The following is a 24,089-nucleotide window of genomic DNA, read 5'->3' on the forward strand; positions in this document are numbered from 1 at the left end:
TCTCCTCTCCTTCTACTTATCTTCACAGCAACCCTGTGAGGTAGGTTAGGCTAAGAGAGTGTGACTGGTCCAAGGTCACCCAGCCAAATTCCATGGCAGAGTAGGGATTCGAATCTGGGTCTCCCAGGTCCCAGTCCAACACTCCCAGTCCACTAGACCATGCTGGTTTAGGTAGTTACATTTCGTCCTCTCTGCCAATATATCATAAAAAACATGATAACACTTTCATTGAAGAAACTTTCTCTCTGCACTGTTATCTGGGACAACCTCCATCTTCCTTCAAACGCTATCAGTACTCATTTCCCCCACACCACTAAATGATATTCTTTGTCCTTTAAGAGTTAGTTCTCTTATCCTCAAATAGCCGGATTGGCATTAGGGCTACCAGTCTCTTCACTGGTCCCGCTCCTGTCTTTTAAAACGCAGGGGAAGCTTTCCCCACCACTTTTATCTCCGTGGTAGGAAAAGCTACACCTGTCTAGTTTCTGCCTGCCAGGTAGTTTATTGAAAACCCAGGAGCAGAGGCTTCGGAGAAGCAGGCAACTTCGGTCTTTTCAGCCCTTCAGAGGGGTTCATACACAAATCAGTGTGGAGTAATGAGTACAGCCTTGGACCAGGAAGAATTCCACAAAACCCAACTCGGCGAAGAAGTTCTCTGGGTGACCTTGAGCCCCTCATCCTCTCTCGGCTTAATCTACCTCACAGGGTTGTTGTGTGGATAAAATGGAGGGCAGAAGAACCATGTCCGCTGACTGAGTTCCTTGGAAGAAGCATAAGACAAAAACATGACCGATTTCTTACAACCCTAAAAGTCGGCCATGATTATAGCTCTCCTATTGCCCCGTGGCGCAGAGTGGTAAGCTGCAGTACTGCAGTCCAAACTCTGCTCACGATCTAAGTTCGATCCCAACGGAAGTTGGTTTCAGGTAGCCGACTCAGCCTTCCATCCTTCTGAGGTCGGTAAAATGAGTACCCAGCTTGCTGGGGGTAAAGGGAAGATGACTGGGGAAGGCACTGGCAAACCACCCTGCAAACAAAGTCTGCCTAGAAAACGCCAGGATGTGACGTCACCCCATGGGTCAGGAATGACCCGGTGCTTGCACACCTTTACCTTTATATTGCAGATAAAGGAGTGGAGACTGATAAAGGTCTTGCCCAAGGCTATCTAGGGAGTTAATGGCAGAGGCTCAAGCTCATTTCTTCGCATCTATGATATCCTGGAGGGAAGGAAGGTAGCATGGTATAGCCTGATCTTGTCAGATCTCAGAAGCTAAGCAGGATCAGTACTTGGAAGACCACCAAGGAAGACTGCAGAGGAAGACAATGGCAAACCACCTTTGCTTCTCACTTGTCTTGAAAGCCCTTAGAATCATAGGATTATAGATTTGGAAGGGGCCATACAGGCCATCTAGTCCAACCCCCTGCTTAATGCAGGATCAGCCTAGAGTATCCCTGACAAGTGCTTGTCCAGCCTCTGCTTTGCCAGGGAGGGGGAGCTCACCACCTCCCTAGGCAGCTGATTCCACTGTTGAACAACTCTTGCTGTAAAAAATGTTTTCCTAATATCCAGCTGGTACCTTTCCACGCACAATTTAAAGCCATTATTGCGAGTCCTATCCTCTGCTGCCAACAGGAACAGCGTCCTGCCCTCCTCTAAGAGACAGTCCTTCAAATACTTAAAGAGAGCGATCTGGGTGGAAAGGTTGTAGCAGGTCCCAAATTCAGTTTCCAGTCAGCAGATCTTAGGTGGCAGATATTGGGAAATGCCCTTCTCAGTTTGAGACCCTGGAGAGCTGCTGCCAGTTAGAACAGCCCGTACCAAACTAGATGGGCTTACAGTCTGGCTCTGCATGTAGCAGCTACATGGCTTCTATTGGTTGCATCTCCTGTGTAGAGGCCGGGCCTCATCTTGCATGCTGAGGATGTGACTGAAGTCAGTACAGACCCCACAAAACTTTGGGCTGCCCTTATACCTGCTTAGAGATCTTTTTCTGGAACCAGGGTGGAAGTGGAAAAGAGAATATAAAGAAATCAAGGTAGTTGCGTCCTTTTTTTAACTCAATGAGAAGAATCCCATCCGGTCACAAGGGGATCAGGCCATTTGTAACTGGAGGGTACGGAATTTGCAAGCTTTCACTTTGGATCCTGAGCTTAAGAGCTGATTCAGAGCTTTCTTTCCTGCCTAAGGTGTACTGGTTTTGTGCGTGTGCCATAAAACGCAAATTGCAAAGGATGGAGATTCTGAGAACCTCATCTAGAAGGTCTTGGCTGGCCTCGGGGTCCTCGTCACCATGACACCCTCTGCCTTAATTTGATCTCCTAGATTGTGACAGCGACTGGTCACATGGGATTCCCCTCCCCATTCATTTGTTGCGCTGAAATAAATAGCCACGGCGGCTCATTCGAGATAATGCGGCCTCTTTGACCAGGTGAGAAGGAAGAACCCATTGAGAACCAGCATGGTGTCGCAGTTAGAACATTGGAAAGTCCTAAATTCCAATCCCTATGCAGCTATGAAGCTTACTGAGTGGCCATGGGTCACTCTGTCTCAGCCTGGCCTACTTCACAGGGCTGTTGTGGGGATAAAGCCAAACAGCTTTATGTATGCGGCTGTATGCTCCAAAGAGGAAGATGGGAGAAAAGTAGAACCAAATAAGATGTAGTATGACAAACAGCATCCATCGGAATATTTAGCATTTTTTCCTGTGCATATCAAGTATGCAAAACCGATCACGTACATGATCTCAGTCACTCTTACAAGACAAAGAGGCAACCGGGCCAGCATGGTGTAGTGGTTAAGAGCGGTAGTCTGGAGCAGTGGACTCTAATCTGGAGAACCGGGTTTGAATCCCCACTACTCCACATGACCGGCGGACTCTAATCTGGTGAACTGGGTTGGCTTCCCCACTCCTACACATAAAGCCTGCTGGGCTAATCACAGCTGTCTAAGAGCTCTCTCAGCCCCACCTACCTCACAGAGTGTAAGTTGTGGAGAGGGGAAGGGAAGGTTATTGTAAACCAGTTTGATTCTTCCTCAACTGGTAGAGAAAGTTGGCATATAAAAACCAACTCTTCTTCTTCTAGACGGGATGTTAGAATGACTACAGGGTAAACGTTTCCCTGACCCTGTTTGGTACGCTCCTTTCTCTCCTGATGAGTGCCTGATTTGTTTCAGAATGCCTCCTGGGGCCATGGCACACAGCACACATTCCTCACACATAAAAACTGGTTTGTAAGAACGACCATGAAATCCACCTGTCGAGTACCGACAGCAAACATGATCTGAGTGGTGGTGGTGGGGGGAGACACATAATTTCAGTAGCAGGATGCCATCTTGTGTAGACACGTCAGGAGGTAAATGCCAGTGAACTCGTTGGGATTTACTTCTGAGTAAGCATGCCTAGTAATAGTGCTCTTCTAGCTGCACCCAAATGACCCCTAACACCAGCGACATTCTGCTTCATTAATTGTGGCTGGTGGGGATGTTATCATCTGGCAAGGGACTGCGGCTCAGTTTATAGAGCATCTGCTTGGCATGCAGAAGGCCCCAGGTTCAATCCCCGGCATCTCCAGTTAAAGGAACCAGGCAAGGTGATGTGAAAGACCTCTACCTGAGACCCTGGAGAGCTGCCACCTGTCTGAGTATACAATACTGACTCTGATGGACCGAGGATCTGATTCAGCACAAAGCAGCTTAATGTGTTCATGTGATGAAGGCTTAAAGTGCAATCCTAAACAGAGTTACTCCTGTCTAAATCCATTGAAACGGGCTTAGACTGGAGTAACTCTTCTTAGGGTTGTATTGTCAGTGTGGTGTAGAGTTTCGAGTGTTGATCTAGGATCTGGGAGATCCAGGTTCAATGCCCTACTCTGCCCTGAAATTCATCAGGTGGTCTGGGGCCAGTCACTCTTTCTCAGCCTAGCCTACCTCACAGGGCTGTTGGGAAGGTATAGCAGGAGAGAGACGGATGCGTATTCTGCCCCGCAACCCTGAGAGGAACTGGATAAAGAAAATATACCAGACAGAGGCTGCAAGTGTGACATCCCCATCTGCATAAGGGAATTCTTGCAATACTCCAGCAGGTCAAATCTGCAGCCGATGGGCTTTCTCTTACACAGCACCCTTCCCTTCTCCTCGTCATTTTAAAAAAAACCAGCACAGGGCATTTAGTCACACTGTAGCATGACCAAGAGACAGGTCAGAGCCAATGTCCATGCAGGAGTGAGTTCGATTCCCCAGGGCTGAGACCCCCCCCCCGGGGGGGCGGGACGGACGGAATGAGTTGAGTCCTCCTCCAAAGGGCATCTTTAAACGCACCCCCCCCGAATAGCTGCCAATCAGCCCAACGCAACAGCAAAGTGTTGCATTTGAGGACTGGGGGGGGGTCAACCAACCCCCCCCCCCCCGGGATGCCATGCGTCGGCGCGTGCCGGTGAGCCATCCTTGCAAAGAGACCCACATGCCTGCCTGCCCCCCGCCCCGATCCGTCGTGACAGCCATCTCCTTAGCCCTCTGCAGCATCCCCCCCCCAAAAAAAAACTCCGAAGGGGCTCCCCCTGGGCCAGCGAGGGGGCGAAAGGCTGACGTGGCTCCCGGCCCACTCGGGACCGTGCCATCGGGCGGGTGGGCAGCGGGGCCGAGCGCTGCAGGCCGGCCGGCTCCGGGGGGGGGCTCCTCTCTCTCTCGCGCGCGCCCCCGCCCCTCCTGCTCCTCCCCCCGCCAGCTGCACCGGGCAGCTCTGCAGAGCTCCGCCTCGCCCGGGCCGCCCCCCTCCCCATTGACCTCCCCTCCCCAGGCTCATCCTCCCCCTCCTCTTCCCCCTCCCGGGGAACCGGCCCTGCAGTGCGAGCAAGGGGGGGAGTGGGAGCTCCGGACTGGGGGGGGCACAAGGGGAAGGGGGGAGAACCCCCCTCTCCCCGGCATTGCGCATGATTCTGCGGCTCTGCGCGCTGCGCGCTCCAACCCACCTTGGCGAGGGGGGGGGGAGAGGAGAGGAGGCCCGCCGCCCCCCCGGCCCCCCCCCGGCTGGCTCTCCGCGCCCGGAGCCAATCGGCGGCCGGCTCGCCTCCCTCCGCCCAATCGGCGTCCGGCGGGGGCGTCCCCCGAGCCGCTCAAGAGGCCAGGCTAGGCTGCGCGGCCGGACCAGTCCGGCGCAGGTGGCCGCGCGGACGGACGGACGGGGGGAGGCACCGACGCGGGATGGGGAGCGCGGCGGCGACGGCGGGGCGGTGGGCGACGGCGGGGCGGAGGCAGCAGGGGCAGGCCGGCCGGGGGCGACGGGCATGAAGCAGCAGGAGGAGGACCCGGCGGCGGCGGGGCTGGCGGCCGGCCCTTGGCACTGAGCGGCCCGGGGGACTCGGCGATGCGCAGGGCTCCGGCAGGCAGAGGCGCGCCGGGCAGCTAGGATGGTGCGCCGGGGCGGGCGGCGGTAGGACTATGATTTGGTATGTGGCCGCTTTGATAGCAAGTGTCATCAGCGCCCCGGGAGCCGCCGCTCAAGGTGAGTCGAAGCGCGGCCGGCGCCTCCCTGCCTGCCTGCCTCCCTCCCTGCCCGGGCGCGGGTCTCGCTTTCCCTCCCCCCCCCCTTTCCACCTTTCCCCTGCTTTCGGAAAGAGGCTTCTCCTTGGGGGGGGGGGTCTCCCCTGCACGCCTGGAGTTGCAAGCTTGGGGAGGGGGGATGGACCCTTGCAAACGGGGAACCGGGAAATGGGGACCTTTGGGGGGCGGGGGGAGGCTTGAGAAGGGGTCCGGGGAAGGGGCTTGCAAGGAAATACCCCCCCCCCCGGGGCAGGACACTTGAGGCCATTTATGCCTGGGAGGTTTTGCTTTGGATTTGCCGCCCTCTAAATACACATTTCCCCCATCCTGATTCTCTGAACTCAAAAATAAGCCCCTGTGCAGAGTTCTGAGAATTTGGATGATCAATATGTGCATCTAGAGAGTGGCAAACAAGGCTTGCAAGAGTGGCTTGCAAGGAAATACCCCCCCCCCGGCTTGCAAGGAAATACCCCCCCCCGGGGGCAGGACACTTGAGGCCATTTATGCCTGGGAGGTTTTGCTTTGGATTTGCCGCTCTCCGGATGCGCATTTCTCCCCCCCCCCATCCCAATTCTCAAAACTCTGCATGGGGGTTTCTTGTTGGCCATTTATGCCTGGGAGGGTTTGCCTTGGATTTGCCGCTCTCTAAATACGCATTTCCCCCATCCGAATTCTCTGAACTCAAAAATAAGCCCCTGTGCAGAGTCCTGAGAATTTGGATGATCAATATGTGCATCTAGAGAGTGGCAACCCCAAGGCAAAATCTCCCATGCATAAATGCCCATTGAGTTTGGAGAATTCGGATGGGGAAAGTGTGCATTTTAAGAATGGCAAATCCAAGGCAAAACCTCCCCTGCACAAATAACCTGAGAGCAGAAGCAAATTCTTTCCAAGACTTACTGGTACACTGCATGGATTATTCTTGCTTTAATTGTGGGGGGGGGCGTGGGGGTTCCCGGCTTATTCTTGCAGAGAGAGAGAGGGGGACCACCCTTGACAGGGATCAGGTCGCTGAAGGCAAAGCTGCCCCCCAAGTTGACCAATTCATTTTGTTCAAATCAAGTATCTGAAAAGGGTTTTCTTGTAAATAATGCTGAAGTTTTTGCAAAGCAACGTGTGGATTTTGCCAGGGAGTCCATCCCGTTGACTTCTCTTGGTAAGCAAGCCCAGCTCGGGCTGTTGAGAAGGACATGGTTTTTTTGCTTCTCTGTCCTGCGGCAGTGGTGAAAAAGAGAGGAAAACCCTAGTAGAGGGGTACGTGTCCCTCACCACTGAGGAGTCTCCCCCCCCCCCCAATTCCTGGGCTGGAGAGAAGCCTTTAGATGTTCTTCTGTTTCAAGCCTGTGGTTTTAATCAAGACCGAATCTTACACAGCTTGTTGAAACCTGAGCCAAACTAGTGGAGTAGCAAGTTGTAGTATATTTACTTTAGGGTTTTTTGGTTTTTTTTTGGTAAGCTGGGAGATGCTTGACAAACGTCAGAGTCCGACTCTATTTCCGAAGTGCCAGATTGGATTCCCTGGGCTTCTCCAGATGATTGTGTGGGCTGTTACCTCGGGAGGCAATTTTGACTGAGTTGGCGTGCAATTCCCAAGAAATATTTTTTTTTGCTTTTAATGATGCAGTGCTGAACCAGAATGCACGTTCCACTACTGTCACTCACTGTGCGGGGAAGGGAAATGGCTTGCTGCATCTCTACATTGCTTATGTATGATGGTTAAGTACTTAAATGGTTCTGAATGGCATCTGGCAAAACGGTTTTTTATTTAAAACGGCTTTTAAGGCGAGCACACGGGATGAGACAACAGCCAGGGATGCCCTCGGCGTCTTATGAAAATGCTGATCATTTTTTAACAGACCTCCCGGAGGGCAGTCAACCAAAACCCGGGAAGTTTATGAATATTTGCTTGCAAGCGGCTGCTATATGTTGTCAGTATGAAAGTCTGTGGAATTCTGTCAATGGTATTTGGGGGTGGGGGGCTGTGAGATTTCCCTTTTCAAGAAGTTATTCAGAGAGCTGCTACCGGGAAGCAGAAAAGACTCTGGCCCAGATATTCCTGAGCTGAGTGCTACAGAAAGAGAAGCAGATCTGTTCGTTTCACTGTCCAGTAGGAGGCGCAATCTTTTTAGTGCTTGGTGTAAACTAGATTTCGCAAATAAATCTGCTGAGGTTACTAGTCCACATTTTTTTTTTAACGTTTGTGAAAGTCATTCGTCAGCCGTTGGTGCTCCGAAAAAAGGACTCCTCCTCTTCCATTTAACGAAAACTGCTCTATTTGTTCACTTGTCAGTGATTTTTGCTTGTTATAGTTAACCGGGGGGTGGGGGTGGGTAGTTGCTAACGTGTCTAGTTTCAGCTCATGCTGAATTGAGGCCAAACTTTCTCGGTAGCTCTCCTGTTCCATTTAGCAATTATTTGGCTTTTAAAAAAAATATGATTTTAGTGAAGGCTGACTTTTGCTTAAGTGGTGGTATCAGGCATACATTTCCAGGCTGAGCTCTAGGAAAAAATTTCCTGCATCAGAGCTCTCATTCCATTAGTTTAATTGCATTTTTGCCGGTTGCTAAGAATCTTGAACGCGTGCGCGCCTTTTGTCTGTCACTCTTCCTGTCGAGGCTGTTATTCCCTCTGCACTATGACTGATTCTTCACGTGCGGCAGAATGAGGTGGCAGAATGAGGTGGCAGGGCGCACTATGCTTCTCTGAGCTTCAGCTGGGGAGGGATTGCATTTTTTGAGGGAGGAAAACCCCTTGCATTCAGAAAAATAGCACGCAGGAAACAGGGTGGGTGCTTTCTCCTTGAAGTGCTAGCTTTTTTATTTGCGCCGAGTCTTTTTTGCTTTTTAAGGTTCCTTTTGTGAGTGGTGCCAGAATTGCAGATGGAGCCCAGATTCCCACCTGGTCGTCTTTAGTGTATTCTTATTTTGCCTATCAATAGAGATTGAACCAATGTTAAAACATGGGCAGTTGAATGGCTGTGGCGCAGTGGTAGAGCATCTGCTTGGCATGCAGAAGGGTCCCAGGTTCAGTCCCCGGCATCTCCAGTTAAAGGGACTAGGAGGGTAGGTGATGTGAAAGACCTCTGCCTGAGACCCTGGAGAGCCGCTGCCGGTCTGAGTAGACAGTACTGACTTTGATGGACCAAGGGTCTGATTCAGTATAAGGCAGCGTCATGTGTTCTGAGGAACTTGCAGCCTGGGGAGCGCATGGTGGTGCTTCAACTGCCGGGCTCCCATTCAGATGCTCCTCACTGCCTCGGCTGGCTGTGGCTGTAACTAATAGCCAACTGGCTGTTCCCCGTGTGGTTGAGGAAAGCTGTGCAACTGAGCCATCCACGGATAAGATCGTAGCTACTCAAGGAGGTCCCCCACGATGCAGAAAAATGTGTCAGTTAAAAAATAGAGAGAAATCTGAACATGCTGCAGAAGGGGGTGGGATGTTCAGAGCATCCGAGTGTCGGTTAAAAGGACAGCAGGGAAGAATTAGACTGCAGGACAGCATAAGAAACTTTTTGGGTTGGGGAGGGATTTCCAAATCCCCCCCCAACTTACAATTCTTTGTGGGCCCTGAGCTTGTTTTACTCTGCTGGTAAACCTCTGTTGACTAACTCTGTTAGCAATCGGTGGTCTGGACTTTTCTGAGTGTCCCGAGATGAGAGCAGAGCATTTAGCAGGTCTGTCTTTCTGTCTTTCTGTCTTTCTGTCTTTCTGTCTTTCTGTCTTTCTGTCTTTCTGTCTTTCTGTCTTTCTGTCTTTCTGTCTTTCTGTCTTTCTGTCTTTCTGTCTTTCTGTCTTTCTGTCTTTCTGTCTTTCTGTCTTTCTGTCTTTCTGTCTTTCTGTCTTTCTGTCTTTCTGTCTTTCTTCCTGAGCCAGCATGGTGTAGTGGTTAAGAGTGGTGGTGTGGAGAGGTGGACTTTAATCTGGAGAACTGGGTTTGATTCCCCACTCCTCCACATGAAGGTCGGAGGCAAATCTGGTGAACTGGGTTTGTTTCCCCACTCCTACACATGAAGCCAGCTGAGTGACCTTGGGCTAGTCACATTCTCTCAGACCCACCTACCTCACAGGGTGTTGGTTCTGGGGAAGGGAAGGTGATTGCAAGCCGGTTTGAGTCTCCCTTTAGTGGTAAAGTCTGCATATAAAAAACCTACCCTTCCTTCCTGTCACATTTGTCTAATCTGCTGTGATGAAGAACAATTATCACATGACAACCAGGCAGGGAAGCATTTGTGGAACTGAATTTGATCTTCTGATTTTTCTTCTTTGGCTGCCGGTGTGCCGTAAAAAAATTATCTTTTCTGGGTATATTTGCGTTGCGGGTGCAAACCTAGCCTTTTGCATTCAGAACAATCTTATAAATTGGAATCTGTCTGTCACGTTTAAATCCCACCTTTGCCCCGAGGAGGTTACGGTGAAATACATACTGCCTTCTCCACTTTATTCTCACAACAACCCTGTGAGGTAGGGCTGACAGAAGTCACTCAGTGAACTTTATGGCTGAAAGGAAGCTACAGTATAAAAGGTCTTAGTAAAGGACCAAAAGTGGCTTTAAGCAAAGTCTAGACTATTAATGTAATCTGCCTCTTTTTCTCTGCATTTAACATTTTAGTTTCCCATATGGTCATTTAATAGACCGAAACGGAGCCCCATGTGGTGGTGCGAGTTATATGTTAGAACGTTCATCCTTGCATTCTAGATTGTGAACTGTTTGGGACGGGGATCTGTTAAATCATTTTTCAACTTTTGCTTCAAGGTACTATTAGAGGAAAGATAACCCTGCAGTATTAAACCAGTGGTCATTCACATCTCTTTTCCCACAGTCCCCAACCATGTCCCCTTGGATGGTTTGTATGCAGGATCCTTTATAGGTGGGGTGGAAGGAATCCTTAGTCCATGAGCTGTTGAGCAAAAGAAAAAGCAAGCCTTGAAAAGGTAGAAGTTACTAGTCCCTCTGTAGGATTGTCAACCTCCTGGTGGCACCTGAGATCTCCTTCTATTACACCTGATCTCCAGGCGGCAGAGATCAGTTGCCCTGGAGAAAATGGATGCTTTGGAGAGTGGACTCTATGGCATTATACCTTGCTTTGGTCCTTTCCCTCCTCAAACCCTGCCCTCCCCAGGCTCTACCCTCACGATCCACAGGTTGTCACCCTATGGGTATCTAGCCTAGTTGACTGCACGTCTCTGTTGTTCCATTTGTGGAACACCCACAATTTAAAAGAGGGGGTGAAGGATAGAACTGCTAAATTTTGGAGAAATTTGGTTCTTTTTTTTGCTGCAAAAGTTTCTATTTCAGGAGAGAACTAATCCCCTCTGAATAAATCCTGGCATGTATCTCTCTCTGTGCGTGTGTGTGTCTGCCTGTTTGCAGCGATTGCTCAGCGGATGCTCGAATCAGCATCCCTTCTTTTGAAATTGACAAGGGCTTCTCCTCTGCCTGATCAGCCAATCGGGTTCCTGCCGTGAACTTGAAGGTGCCACGGAGCCAATCAGATCTAGCTATGTAACAAAGCCGTGGAGGGTGAATGAATCCTCTCTCTCTCTCTCTCTCTGCTCTGAGTGCGAGGAGGAGTGCCGTACCTCCACTGCCTAGGCAGGTGGATAGATCATGTGTTGCCAGGGCAGCCAGCTGCCAGGGCTGCCCGCACAAGACTTTGGCCCTGATCTGGTTCAACTTGCAGGGGTTACTTGGGGGGCCACCCTCCCTCTGCCAAGTGAAGTTCTGGGCATGGGGACATGATGTAGAGCTGTATATTCCTCTTCCCCCCCACCCTTGTTCCATTTTATCCCCACAGCAAGAGCTCTGTGAGGTAGGTTAGACTTACTGTGTGACTGGCCCAAGGTCACCCAAGGACACTTCGGTGGTAGCGTGGGGATTTGAGCCCGCATCTCCTAGATCCTGGTCTGATATTGAACACATGAAGCTGCCTTATGCTGAATCAGACCCTTGGTCTATCAAAGCCAGTATTGTCTACTCTGATGGGTAGCGTCTCTCCAGGGATTCAGGCAGAGGTCTTTCACAGCACCTCCTTGCCTAGTTTTTTTAACTGGAGATGCTGGGGATTGAACCTGGGACCGTCTGTATGCCAAACAGATGCTCTTCCACTGAGCCACACCTGTGGGATCTTCAGAGCTGCCCCACCAAGGGTGCTAATACTCCCACCTTTCACCTCTGTGTAAAGTGCTGTCAAGCCACAACTGACTTATGGCGACCCTATAGGGTTTTCAAGGCAAGAGATGCTCAGAGGTGGTTTGCCATGAAGGCTAGGGGCTATCCAAAGTTCTGTCAGCTCCGGGTTGGGAAATAACCTGGAGATTTTTGAGGTGGAGTCTACAGAGGGAAGGATTTAAGAAGGGGAGGGACCTCAGCAGGATATAATGCTAGAATCCTCATAAGAACATAAGAAAAGCCAAGCTGGATCAGACCAAGACCCATCAAGTCCAGCAGTCTGTTCACACAGCGGCCAACCAGGTGCCTCCAGGAAGCCCACAAACAAGACGACTGGAGCAGCATTGTCCTGCCTGTGTTCCACAGCACCTAATCCTCTGATCCTGGAGAGAATAGGTATGCATCGTGACTAGTATCCATTTTTACTAGTGGCCATAGATAGCCCTCCTCCATGAACATGTCCACTCCCCTCTTAAAGCCTTCCAAGTTGGCAAAGCAGCCATTTTCTCCGGGGGAACTAATTGTGGTCATCTGTAACAGTGAGAGGTCTCCAGGTGCCACCTGGGGATTGGCAACCTCAGCCATCCAAGAGAGCTCTCATTCTGAGTGATGTCAGTAAAGCTTGTATCCAGCCTGGTTTGGAAGCACAGATTTGTCCCGCTCAAAATGTGCAGCTGTATTATGAATTAAGCATCCTTTCCACTGTCCTGTTCACCATCACCCCTCCAAGTTCTCCCACTGCTCGTAACGTGGAGTGAGGATCTGCACCTGCACAGTGTCTATTCAGGCCAATGGGGCTTCTTTGGAGTTATGAACATCCAAAGCCTGTTTAGTGCAGGGGAGCTTGTAAATTGAACAACAGAGCACATGGCATGAAAACGAGAAGTCTGTCTCTCCTGTTAGTCCTAGTGATTTTTTTCTCCCAAGCATTTGTGGTAGAAGGGTCATGGCTCAGTGGTAGAGCACCTGCTTGGCATGCAGAAGGTCCCAGGTCCAATCCCCCGGCACCTCCAGTTAAAAGGAATCATGTGGTCTTCCCTCGACTCTGGAAACCTGCTGACAGTCTGAGAAGACAGTACTGACCTTGATGGACCAGGGGTCTGATTCAGTGTAAGACAGCTTCATGTGTTCCTAGGTGTAGATACCCAGGCCCCCCAGACAAAGATACTCTCTTGGAGGGGGGCAGTTCCAAATTGAGCTGAGTGGATTTGCCCATCACGGCTGTGAATGCCCTGCCTGTTTCAGTAGCCTTTGCTAGACCACCCAGGAATTGGGGCGGGGTCTGCCCCCCTTGCAAATGCCACCCTCTCTGTGCCAAGTGAAGTTCTGGGCATGGGGACATTATGTACAGCCAGTGTGGTGTAGTAGTTAAGAGTGGTGGTTAGGAGCAGTGGACTCTAATCTGGAGAACCGGGTTTGATTCCCCACTCCACATGAGCAGCGGAGGCTAATCTGGTGAACCGGGTTGGTTTCCCCATTCCTCCCCATGAAGCCAGCTGGGTGACCTTGGGCTAGTCACAGCTCTCTTAGAGCTCTCTCAGCCCCACCTCTCTCACAGGGTGTCTGAGGTGGGGAAGGGAAGGCAATTGTAAGCTGGTTTGCTTCCGTAAGTGGCTGAGAAAGTCGGCATATAAAAACCAACTCTTCCTCTTCCCCCATCCTTGGCAGCTGAAGAGGCTCTCCCATAGAAGGTCTAGCAGCCTCCTCCTCAAGGGGAAAGGGTATGTGAATCCCCCCCCCAATCCTTGAGAATGGGGAGGTGTGTTTCCCAGCACCGCTGCACTGCGAGAGAGAGTAAATCGGGTCGAAAAGGGAAACGGGAGCTCCTTGGAGTAGAAAAGCAGGTAAAGAGGTGGGCTGCGAGTTACGATGAGTGCGTGCTTCCCTCGAGGCGTACTGTGTGGGTGTGTGTAGTGTGAGTGCGCCGTGGCTGGGTGTAGGTAGCAGAAGTGAATGAAGAATGATGGCTGTGCGCTCGGAACAGTGCGTGGGAGTCGGCTGAGAGTACTCTGGGAGCGTAACCAAGACGGTGCTGCCTGCAGAGAGTGTGACATCATGCTCGAGTGTGTGCCGAGGGAGTGGGGCAGGTGGGGAGCACCCTCAGGCAGCAGATACCCTGACTGTAGGCGGGGTGCGCCGTGGGCTCGGCGCCATGTGCGCTATAATGGGAACAAGCCGGTCGTGCTTATCGGTGTCCTTCCTTCGAGATGGCGGGCCTGGAAGGCAAAAGCGTGGGGGGTTCGGCTTGGCTTTCCCCCAGATGACTGTTGCATCGGGGAAGCAAACGCGCTCTTTGCAAAAGACCGAGTGGAGCGTTTGGCGAGATTGCCGAGGAAGATGAACGCTGCGCTGGTTCTGATCGAGGGTCCATCTGGTGTGGAATTGGCCAAACGCCGTCAGCTAGCTTGGGAATGGATAGACGGCAAAGGTAGATTACTCCCGGACATAGAGGATCTCTTTGGCTGTCTCTGCTAATACCTGTTGGGAGGAGAAGAAGAAGAGTTGGTTCTCTACCATTTAAGGAAAAATCAAACTAGCTTACAATCTCCTTCCCCTCCCCACAACAGACACCCTGTGAGGTAGGTGGGGCTGAGAGCTGTGACTAGCCCAAGGTCACCCAGGTGGCTTTCATGTGTAGGAGTGGAGAAACAAATCCAGCTCACCAGATTAGCCCCTGCTGCTCATGTGGAGGAGTGGGGAATCAAACCCGGTTCTCCAGATCAAAGTCCACCGCTCCAAACCACTGCTCTTAACCACTACACCATGCCGGCACGGGAGATGGACCATCCCAAGAATTTGTCTATTTAAAAAAATCTTAGAAGGTGACCAGGATTTCATTTGGTTCTGAGAAAAGCTGCACTTGCTGAAATTCCCTCTTCAGTACCACACGGAGAGGTCCGGGGGCCATCCCCTCCTTTCAGCCATCCTCCCCATCAGGGAGTGAACCGAGGTGGCACGGGGACTCTTCCAGCTCAGCCCCCTTTGCCTCATGTATTTGCAAGAGCCACAGAGCTATACAGCGCCTGCTGCTAGAGTACAGTTGTAGTAATTTGTCTCATTAACTTGGTTACAATTTATCATGCAGTAACTTGATGCCTAGGAGCCCCGTGGTGCAGAGTGTTAAGCTGCAGTACTGCAGTCAAAAGCTCTGCTCACAACCTGAGTTCGATCCCGACAGAAGTCGGTTTCAGGTAGCCAGCTCAAGGTTGACTCAGCCTTCCATCCTTCCGAGGTCGGTGAAATGAGGACCCAGCTTGCTGGGGGTAAAGGGACGATGACTGGGGAAGGCACTGGCAAACCACCCCGCAAACAAAGTCTGCCTAGAAAACGTCGGGATGTGACGTCACCCCATGGGTCAGGAATGACCCGGTGCTTGCACAGGGGACCTTTACCTTTACCTTTACCTAACTTGATGCCTACACCAGTTCCTAAGTGTAGCCAGCGTAGATGGTCAAGGCTGCAGGGTTCTGTATGTATGCGTAGTCTTGGAGATGAGGCAAGCCAGATGTGTCTGTCTTACAAGCGATGAGGGCAGAAGCGTATCCTGAGGTTGCCGGAATGGGTTGCATTGGTGCGCCTGGCCCTTTTTGCTGAAATTGCTGACTTTCTCTTTGCGGGAACACACCACAAGTACTGAAAGGAGTGTTAAGGTGACCCCCCTCCAAGTCAATAAATGTCTGCACTCCTGATCTCCTGGTTTGAATTCCTCAGCACAGCATTTTATCCTAATCAATGCAAAAAAAGATGGAGGGGAAGGAAGAGAGACTCTTGAGGGCTGACCTGTTCCTCACCGTCTGCTGGAACAGGAGAGCAAGGCAGAATTGCTTCCACCCCCCATGTATGGTGAGCAGATGTATGAGATGAGAAGGATCAGACCAAGGTCCATCAAATCGAGCAGTCTGTCCACACAGTGGCCAAGCAGGGGCCTTTAGGAAACCCACAAACAAGATGAGTGCAGCAGCATTATCCTGCCTGTGTTCTAAAGCATCTAGTATGATAGGCATGTTCATCTGATCCTGGAGAGAATAGGTATGCATCATGACTAGTATTCATTTTGACTAGTAGTAGGCATGGATGCCCTGACCTGGATGGCTCAGGCTAGCCTGATGCCATCAGATCTCAGAAGCTAAGCAGGGCCAGCCCTGGTTAGTATTTGGATGGGAGACCACCAAGGAATACCAGGGTTGCTGTGCAGAGGAAGGCACTGGCAAACCACTTCTGTTAGTCTCTTGCCATGAAAACCCCCAAAGGGGTCGCCATAAGTTGGCTGCGACTTGATGGTACTTTACACACACACAGTAGCCATGGATAGTCCTCTCCTCTATGAACATGTCCACTTCCCTCTTAGAGCCTTCCAAGTTGGCAGCCATTACCACATCCTGGGGCAGGGAGTTCTTCAGTTTAACTATGCATCTTCTTGACATGCAGAAGGTGCCAGCTTCAATCCCCGACATCTCCAGTTTGAAGGACCAGGCAGGAGGTGATGCGAAGGACTTCTGCCTGAGACTCTGGAGAGCTGCTGTCGGTCTGGGTAGACAATACTGATCTTGATAGATTAATGGTCTGGTTGAGGCAGTTTCATGCATTCGTACAATCAGGAAAGGTGAAGTGGCAGCCTCAGGCAGCAGATTTGGGGGGTGGGGAGCCGTGGCCACCATCACCACTGGTGTAGAATTCCTGGCTCAGGTCGGAAAGACCCATTGCACATGCTCAGCTTGTCATGCTGTCTTTAAAGATGCCCAAAGATTGAGAAGGAGCGTTAGATATTGGTGCCCCTGGGTGGGGACAGGTGGTGGTGAGTGGCAGGGGACAGTGGCAAGATGTGGTGGTTAGGGACGGCAGCCACAATGCTGGCATCCCCTTGTTGAACCTCTAGTGACTCCACACAAAGCTCAAGAGTGTCTGGACCAACTTTCCATCTTAGTGTGAGTCCAAGCAGGGAGTGACACACTTTCTGTACCCTGTCTACAGAACAGGAGACTGATGACCTGGAACCATAGATGGCCAGGACAGCTTAGTCCATGACCATGGGTGCTGAGAGCCAGTGTGGTACAAAGGTTAAGAGCGGTGGTTTGGAGTGGTGGACTCTGATCTGGAGAACTGGGTTCGATTCCCCACTCCTCCACATGAGCGGCAGAGGCTAATCTGGTGAGCTGGATTTGTTTCCCCGCTCCTCTGCATGAAGCTAGCTGGGTGAACTTGGACTAGCCACAGTTCTCTTAGAGCTCTCTCACCGAGCTCTCTCACCTACCTCACAGGCTGTCTGTTGTGGGGAAGGGAAGATGATTGAAAGCTGGTTTGATTCTACCTTAAATGGTAGAGAAAGTAAGCATATAAAAACCAACTCTTCTTTTTTCACGCAAGCTGAATAATGCACTTTCGGTCCACTTTCAATGCACTTTAGTGATTGTTTGCAAGTGGATCTTGCCATTTTGTACAGTAAAATCCAGCTGCAAAGTGCATTGAAAGTGGATTGATGCTTGGCTTCAATCCTCAATCCACTTTCAATGGTGGTGTGAAGTTTCGCCTGTTTTCCTTCGCTCAGCAAGAAATTGCTGTATCTTCATTGACAAGCCCGTCTTTTGGAGCAGTTGGGGAACTGAATCTAGACTTGGAACATGGACTCCCCTCCTTCCAAACAAGTAGTGAATGGGGTATGATAGAAACAGTCTTGACCCAGAGCGGTCTGGGTCACAGCTGTGTGTGTTGCTTCAAAAAATCTGCTAGACCGGAAGATGACTTTGGAACAAGAGAAATGAGCATGCATCCCATGGGTAACAACGGCTCTCTCATACCCTCTCCAGCTCTCTACTTAAAGGGATGTAATTATTCCCCCCAAGCTTTCTACTGCTTTATAGATTCGATAAGCTTTCAGAGCAGTTCCTGGTGAAGTTTAAAAACAATAATCGTCTTAAAACCTCATAATAAAACAAGCACTCTAAGGGACAAAAGTAGAAAGGAATGGAGGGTCTGCTTCAGACCAAGTCAAACTAAGGGACTCTGGCAGAGAAATGGCATTTCCCCATCATCTGCAACTCAAGATCTTCTTAACTGGAGGTACCTGGGACCTTTTGCATATAAAACACGAGCATTGACATAAAGAAGAATTGGCTTTTGTATTCTGACTTATTCTACCAGTTAAGGAAGAATCAAACCGGCTTACAATCACCTTCCTTTCCCCTCCCCACAACAGACACCCTGCGAGGTAGGTGGGGCTGAAAGAAGTGTGACAAGCCCAAGGTCATCCAGCTGGCGTCATGTGTAGGAGTGGGGAAACCAACCTGGTTCACCAGATTAGCATCCACCACTGATGTGGAGTAGTGGGGAATCGAACTCCCCCCCCCCCCGGTTCCCCAGGTTAGAGTCTACTGCTCCAAACCACCGCTCTTAACTGCTACGCCACGCTGGCTGAGAGAGTTTGGAGAGTACTGTAACTGGCCCAGGGTCCCCCAGCAAGCTTCATGTGGAGCAGTGGGGAATTGAACCCAGTTTTCCAGATTGGAGTCCGCTGCTCTTAACCACGATGCCACTCTGGCTCTCTGCTTCCTTGTCTGCTTACTTTGCTTCTGGTGAAAAACAGAAATAGAGTCTTCTGCGTATTAATGAGGCTGAACTCCTGCTGTCATTTTTGCAGTGGCTGGATATAGATATTAAATAGTTTGGGAGACAAGCTGGAACCCTGAGGACCTCCACAAGACCATGGAGAAGAACAGCTATTGCCAAGCTGTGCTGCCAGGGTCCAACTCGGCAAGACTCCCTGGAAGAAGGCCATAGCTGGCAGCATCAAAAGCAATCAAGAAATCCAGGGGAATAACCAAACTTACCCTTCTTTATCCTTCTGTCAAAGGCCCGGCCAGTGACCAAAGCTTTTTTGGGGGGTTCTGTAGCCAGATCGAAATGTATTAAGAAGTTGGTTTTTATATGCTGACTTTCTCTACCACTTAAGGAAGAATCAAACTGACTTACAGTCACCTTTCCTTCCCCTCCCCACAACAGACACCCTGTGAGGTGGGTGGGGCTGAGAGCGGTGACTAGCCCAAGGTCACCCAGTTGGCTTCATGTGCAAGAGTAGGGAAACCAACCCGGTTCATCCGATTAGCCTCCATCCCTCATGTGGAAGAGTGGGGAATCAAACCTGGTTCTCTGGATCAGAGTCCACTGCTCCAACCCACCACTCTTAACCGCTACGCCACGCTGGCTCTCCCCCTTTCCTTAAGAAATCTGGTGTCATCCCAGAATGGCATACGTTGCCCTGGTACTTGCCCTCTTGGGATCTTTGCTTTTTTAAAAAAGCAGGCTTGATATTGTCCTAATATCAAGCTAGTTTGAATGATTGGGCTTCATGGCCTGGTACTTCTACACAAGAGAATTCCCATTGGGTTTTGCAGGATTTGCTCCTTAATGTACAAAGCGCCACAGGCTTAGCCTTGGGTTGTTGAGGAATATAATGGAACATCTGTTTGGCCACTGGGCCTTGACTCGGTAGTAGCGGAAGATGTTAACTTTTTGGGTATTGGCTGCAGACCCTCGATGTCTTCACGTTCTGCAATCGAGTCCCGTTTGCTTTGGCGGCGAAGAGCAAACTGGTATTGCGCTCTCTCTCATTTGTAAGACTTTGTCGCTCTAAGAAGTGCCTGGCAAGGGTGCCTTGGCTGCCTTCCTATATTATCCCTTTTAATCTTGGCTGAGACTTGGGGGGGGGGGACTTTCCCTGCCCTCCCCTCTCCCACCCATGAGGTCTTGTTGGTGTCTAGCTCTTGCAAGAGAGTGAGCGCTGTAATCTTCTAGTCTCTCTGGGTTGGGCGAAGATTAATCTCATTTCTCGTGATTACTTCCCAGGCTGTAATCAAGGCAGGGGAGTAATCGCCAGGACTTGTTAGCAGGGACAGCCCTGGGCTGGAGGGGGGGGGGGGCTGTGGCTCAGTGGTAAAGCATCTGCTTGGCATGCAGAAGGTCCCGGGTTCAATCCCTGGCATCTCCAGTTTAAAAAAATAGCACAGTAGTTGATATGAAAGACCTCTGCCTGAGAACCTGGAGAGCTGCTACCGGTCAGAGTAGGCAATACCTACCTCGACGGACCGATAGCCTGATTCAGTAGGACAGATTCATGACAAAAAGGATGTGGACAGAATCGAGCGGGCACAGAGGAGAGCGATGAGGATGATCAGGGGCCTGGAGGCCAAGCCCTATGAGGAAAGGCTGAAGGAGTCGGGAATATTTAACCTGAAGAAGAGGAGGTTGAGGAGGGACATGATTGCTCTCTTGAAGTATTTGAAGGGCTGTCACCTAGAGGAGGGCAGGGAGCTGTTCCTGTTGGCAGCAGAGGATAGGACATTAAATTGTGGGCGGAATGGCTGGATATTAGGGAAATGTTTTTTACAGCAAGAGTTGTTTGACAGTGGAATGAGCTTCCTAGGGAGGTGGTGAGCTCCCCCTAACTGGCAGACTTTAGGCAGAGGCTGGGCAATCACTTGTCAGGGATTCTCTAGGCTGATCCTGCATTGAGCAGGGAGTTGGACTGGATGGCCACTATGGCCCCTTCCAACTCTATGATTCTTTGTATGTTCATGTGCTGACAGCCTACCTGTGGATGGTATTGCTATCCATGGGGATGAGTCCTTATTCTATATTAGTTGTCTTGGGTGGATCTACCATTCTCCTGCCAACCAGTAACCACCTAGGTCTGAGATGTCATCTCTTTAGGTTTGGACAAGAGGAATCCTAAATAATCCAAAGATGTATTGGGGGAAAAAAGCTCCCATGGGTTCCACTAGTCGATGCAAAAATGGTGTGTGTGTGTCCATAGGCCATACATTTGGCTTGCTCGGGGGTACGTTGGGATAGGCTGCGGAAAGAATGGCCACCTCTTGTGTTTCGAGGAGCCACTTTATTTTCCACCCTGGGGTGTCGGGGCTGGGGCTTGCTGGCCAAATGAACTCCCTTGAGTACAAATGGGGAAACTTTCAGAGAGCCAGCGTGGTATAGTGGTTAAGAGTGGTGGTTTGGAGCAGTGGACTCTGATCTGGAGAACCGAGTTTGATTCCCCACTCCTCCACATGAGCGGTGAATGCTAATGTGGTGAACTGGATTTGTTTCCCTGCTCCTACACATGAGCCAGTTAGGTGACCTTGGGCTAGTCACACTCTCTCAGTCCCACCTACCTCACAGGGTACCTGTTGTGGGGAGAAGGTGATTGTAAGCTGGTTTGATTCTTAAGTGGTAGAGAAAGTTGGCATATAAAAACCAACTCTTCTTCTATGAGCTTAGTATAGGGAAGTTGACTTGGACTTGATCCAGATGGGGCCTATATTAATTTATTTTACCATGGGCCCGTTCTGAGCTTTGGCTGCTTTGGTGAGTGGTCAAAGGAGGGAGATCTCCAGCGAGCCGCCAACCAGGGAGGCATTTCTTGACAGTAATGACACTTCAGAGGGTAGTGCTTGTATGAATTGCCCCCACTTGGGACACTAATGGTTTTCTGGCTGTCCTCCTGAAGACATCCAAAATATTTATAAAGAAGTGTCCATAATGGAGTTGGGGGGGCGGGTTGCCCTCTCCCATCTCAGCTTTCAAAGTACAATGTATTTTGCCTCCTCGTTATTAGTTTTAGGCTTGTTTAGGAAAGGAAGAACACCAGGCCCTGAGCTGTTGTACACAGGAGTTGGTTTCAGATTCACCGTCTTGTAGGCCAAAATGGAAGAGACGTGCTGGATCTGGTTACAAGCCTCTACCAGAAGGCAGCTGTGCTGTTCCTGAAGCAGTAATATATTATATTATATGACTGCCTATTGTATTAGGGGCTGTTGGACACAGGCAGGATGCTGCTGCGGTTGTCTTGTTTGTGGGCTTCTAGAGGCCTCTGGTTGGCCACTGTGTGAACTGACTGCTGGACTTGATGGACCTTGGTCTGATCCAGCATGGCTTTTCTGAGGTTCTTAAGTTCTAATAGGTTTAATGGTACTCATGCCTGCTCTGGGAGCTTGATCTCCTCTGCCAAAGACGCTTAATGTTTATTTCCTGGGGTCCTCGGGCATACCCCAGCCTTAGAGTTGCCCTAATCTAGGTTGGGCCTGGAGATCCCCTGGAGTTATAACTGATCTCCAGACGACGGAGATCAGTTCCCATGGAGAAAATGCTTCCTAACCCTAACCCCATGCTCTATCTCCAAATCTCAAGATATTTTCCCAAGCACACCTTGGCAGCCACACCCAACCCCCCAGCATACTGTTAAGGAGGGTCGGATTCGGGGAGGGGGAAGGATTTGCGAGCCATAAAACAGAGCCTTGTGGTTTTTGCACATGATTCTAAAATGCGTCTCTGACCCTCTGCATATGTGTTTTTTCTCTACTCCATCCCTGCCTGCAGTTCCAAACTCAAATCAGACGGGTGGGTGACATCTTTAAGAGTGTATTTGAGAGCTTGTGCAGCCGCCTCTACAGCGGTGATAGGTTTAGGTAATCCGTCAATTGTGAGATTTAGGCATGATTAGATTATCTGCTTCTGTTCAATGGTAAGTGGGGGGCGGAGGGAACATAGTTAAGATATTCCTCTGTATGGTTGATTTTTGAATGGGATGGAGCAAGACCTTCCCTCCACTCATGTTGGTGGAAGAGATCTAGTGAACTTTATGGGTGGTGGGTTTGTGATAAGTGGAAGTGTTTCCCCCCCCCCCCCACACACACACAATGCCTGTGGAATTCATTGCCACATGATATAAACTTCAATGACTTTAAAAGAGAAGATGCATTCACCGAGGAAATGTCTGTTGGATGGGTAATTGAGAGCCAGCGTGATGTAGTGGTTAAGAGCGGTGGATTGGAGTGGTGGATCTGGAGAACCAGGTTTGATTCCCTACTCCTCCACATGAGCTGGGTGACCTTGGGCTAGTCACAGCTCTCTTAGAGCTCTCTCAGCCCCACCTACCTCGCAGGGTGTCTGTTGTTGGGAGGGGAAGGGAAGGGGATTGTAAGATTCTTCCTTAAGTGGTAGAGAAAGTGGAAGAGCCAAGTGGGGTTCCTGTGCCTTGTGATAGTTCTATAGAAGGGTGTGGGGGGGGGGAGGTAGTTGTGTGTGGGTGTGTGGGGGAGGTAGTTGTGAAATTCCTGCATTGTGCAAGGGGTTGGACTAGATGACCCTGGTGGTCCCTTCCAACTCTATGATTCTAAGGGGGACAGTTTGCAGGGTCATCTCCCCAGGCCAAGAAAAGGAAAGGCTGGACCCTCTGGAATCCTTCTGCCAACTCCACCGTGATCCTTGGCAGGTGGCTCAAAGACACCGATGGAAGCTTTCGAGCATCCCCAGAAAATGCACCAGCCCTCCGACATCTGTCTCTCCTGCTCCCCTCTGCCTACCTTGGCTGGCTTTCCGAAGGAGGGGAATCACGGGCATCTGCTTCATCATCTCAAGCACCATTAGGCTGTCCCTTCCGGCAGACGGTTTGGTCCCTTGCCCCGTTTCCTCATCTCTCTCTCTGGCAGTTTGACCTTGAGGCAGGTTGCTTGGCCCCTTCCCGTCTCCATCATTCCATCTGGAAAATCAGGTTTAAAGAGCAGGAATGTGGCTCCCAGGTGCCTTTCCGATGCTGCTGTGTGACTGAGCCAGAGAAGCAAACCCTGGAGAGGAGGATGGAGAAGAGAAACTTGGGGAGTGGGGCTTGCAAATCTGGTGATTTTGGGGGTGATCGGTGTTGTCAGAAGTGGATGATCTGCGGCGTGCTGTGGATAAACCCCCTTCCCCCCAGCAATTGAACAGCCTGTTTTCTTGGCACATGCGCATGTGTGGGCGCAGGGGGAGGCCTGCCAAATCAGGCCCGCTTCCTCGGAAGTTTCTTAGATGACTGAGCAGCTGATTGTAGCTTTCTGTCATGTGCAGTTTCTGGCTGCCTGCGCAACCCCCCCCCCCCCCACAGCTTGCCCACTGACGCTGGCTCCTGTCTGCTTCAACTAGCGGTGTGATGTGTGATCCGGGGAGCAGGAAGGCTCGGATTCACCAGCCCCCCTCAGCCTCAGTGCCCCCCCTTTTTGTGGCAAGCAAAAGAAATTACTTTGCTCAATCTGCAATTTAGGGAATTAGCTGCTGTGAGAAGCAAGGGCCGCCACCAATTATGCCGGCTTCAAAGAATTGGACAAATTCATGGGGGATGTTCTAATGAAAGAGAGGCAGCGTGGTGTAGTGGTTAAGGTGTCAGACTAGGATCTGGGAAACCCAGGTTCGAATCCCACTCTGCCATGGAAACTTGCTGGGTGACCTTTGGCTGGTCCCACACTCTCACCCTTGACCCTAACAAGTATTTAGATGGGAGACCTCCAAGGAATACCAGGTGTGTGACGCAGAGGCAGGCAATGGCAAACCACTTCCAAAGTCTCTTGCCTTGAAAACCTTA

The 24,089-nt window shown here is 50.7% G+C and overlaps 1 protein-coding gene across 1 annotated transcript in view; it reads left to right on the plus strand.

The window, feature by feature from the left end:
* The first annotated feature begins 5,368 nt into the window (after window positions 1-5,368).
* Window positions 5,369-24,089, plus strand: part of IGSF9B (immunoglobulin superfamily member 9B) — a 133,968-nt gene continuing 115,247 nt past the window's right edge. Inside the window, exon 1 of the mRNA XM_056860745.1 lies at window positions 5,369-5,501. Coding sequence (XP_056716723.1) covers window positions 5,438-5,501 — 64 coding nt within the window. The 5' untranslated portion in view covers window positions 5,369-5,437. The remainder of the gene's footprint in view (window positions 5,502-24,089) is intronic.

The sequence above is a fragment of the Euleptes europaea genome, chromosome 14 (assembly GCF_029931775.1).
Source record: "Euleptes europaea isolate rEulEur1 chromosome 14, rEulEur1.hap1, whole genome shotgun sequence".
Taxonomy (NCBI): Eukaryota; Metazoa; Chordata; class Lepidosauria; order Squamata; family Sphaerodactylidae; genus Euleptes; species Euleptes europaea.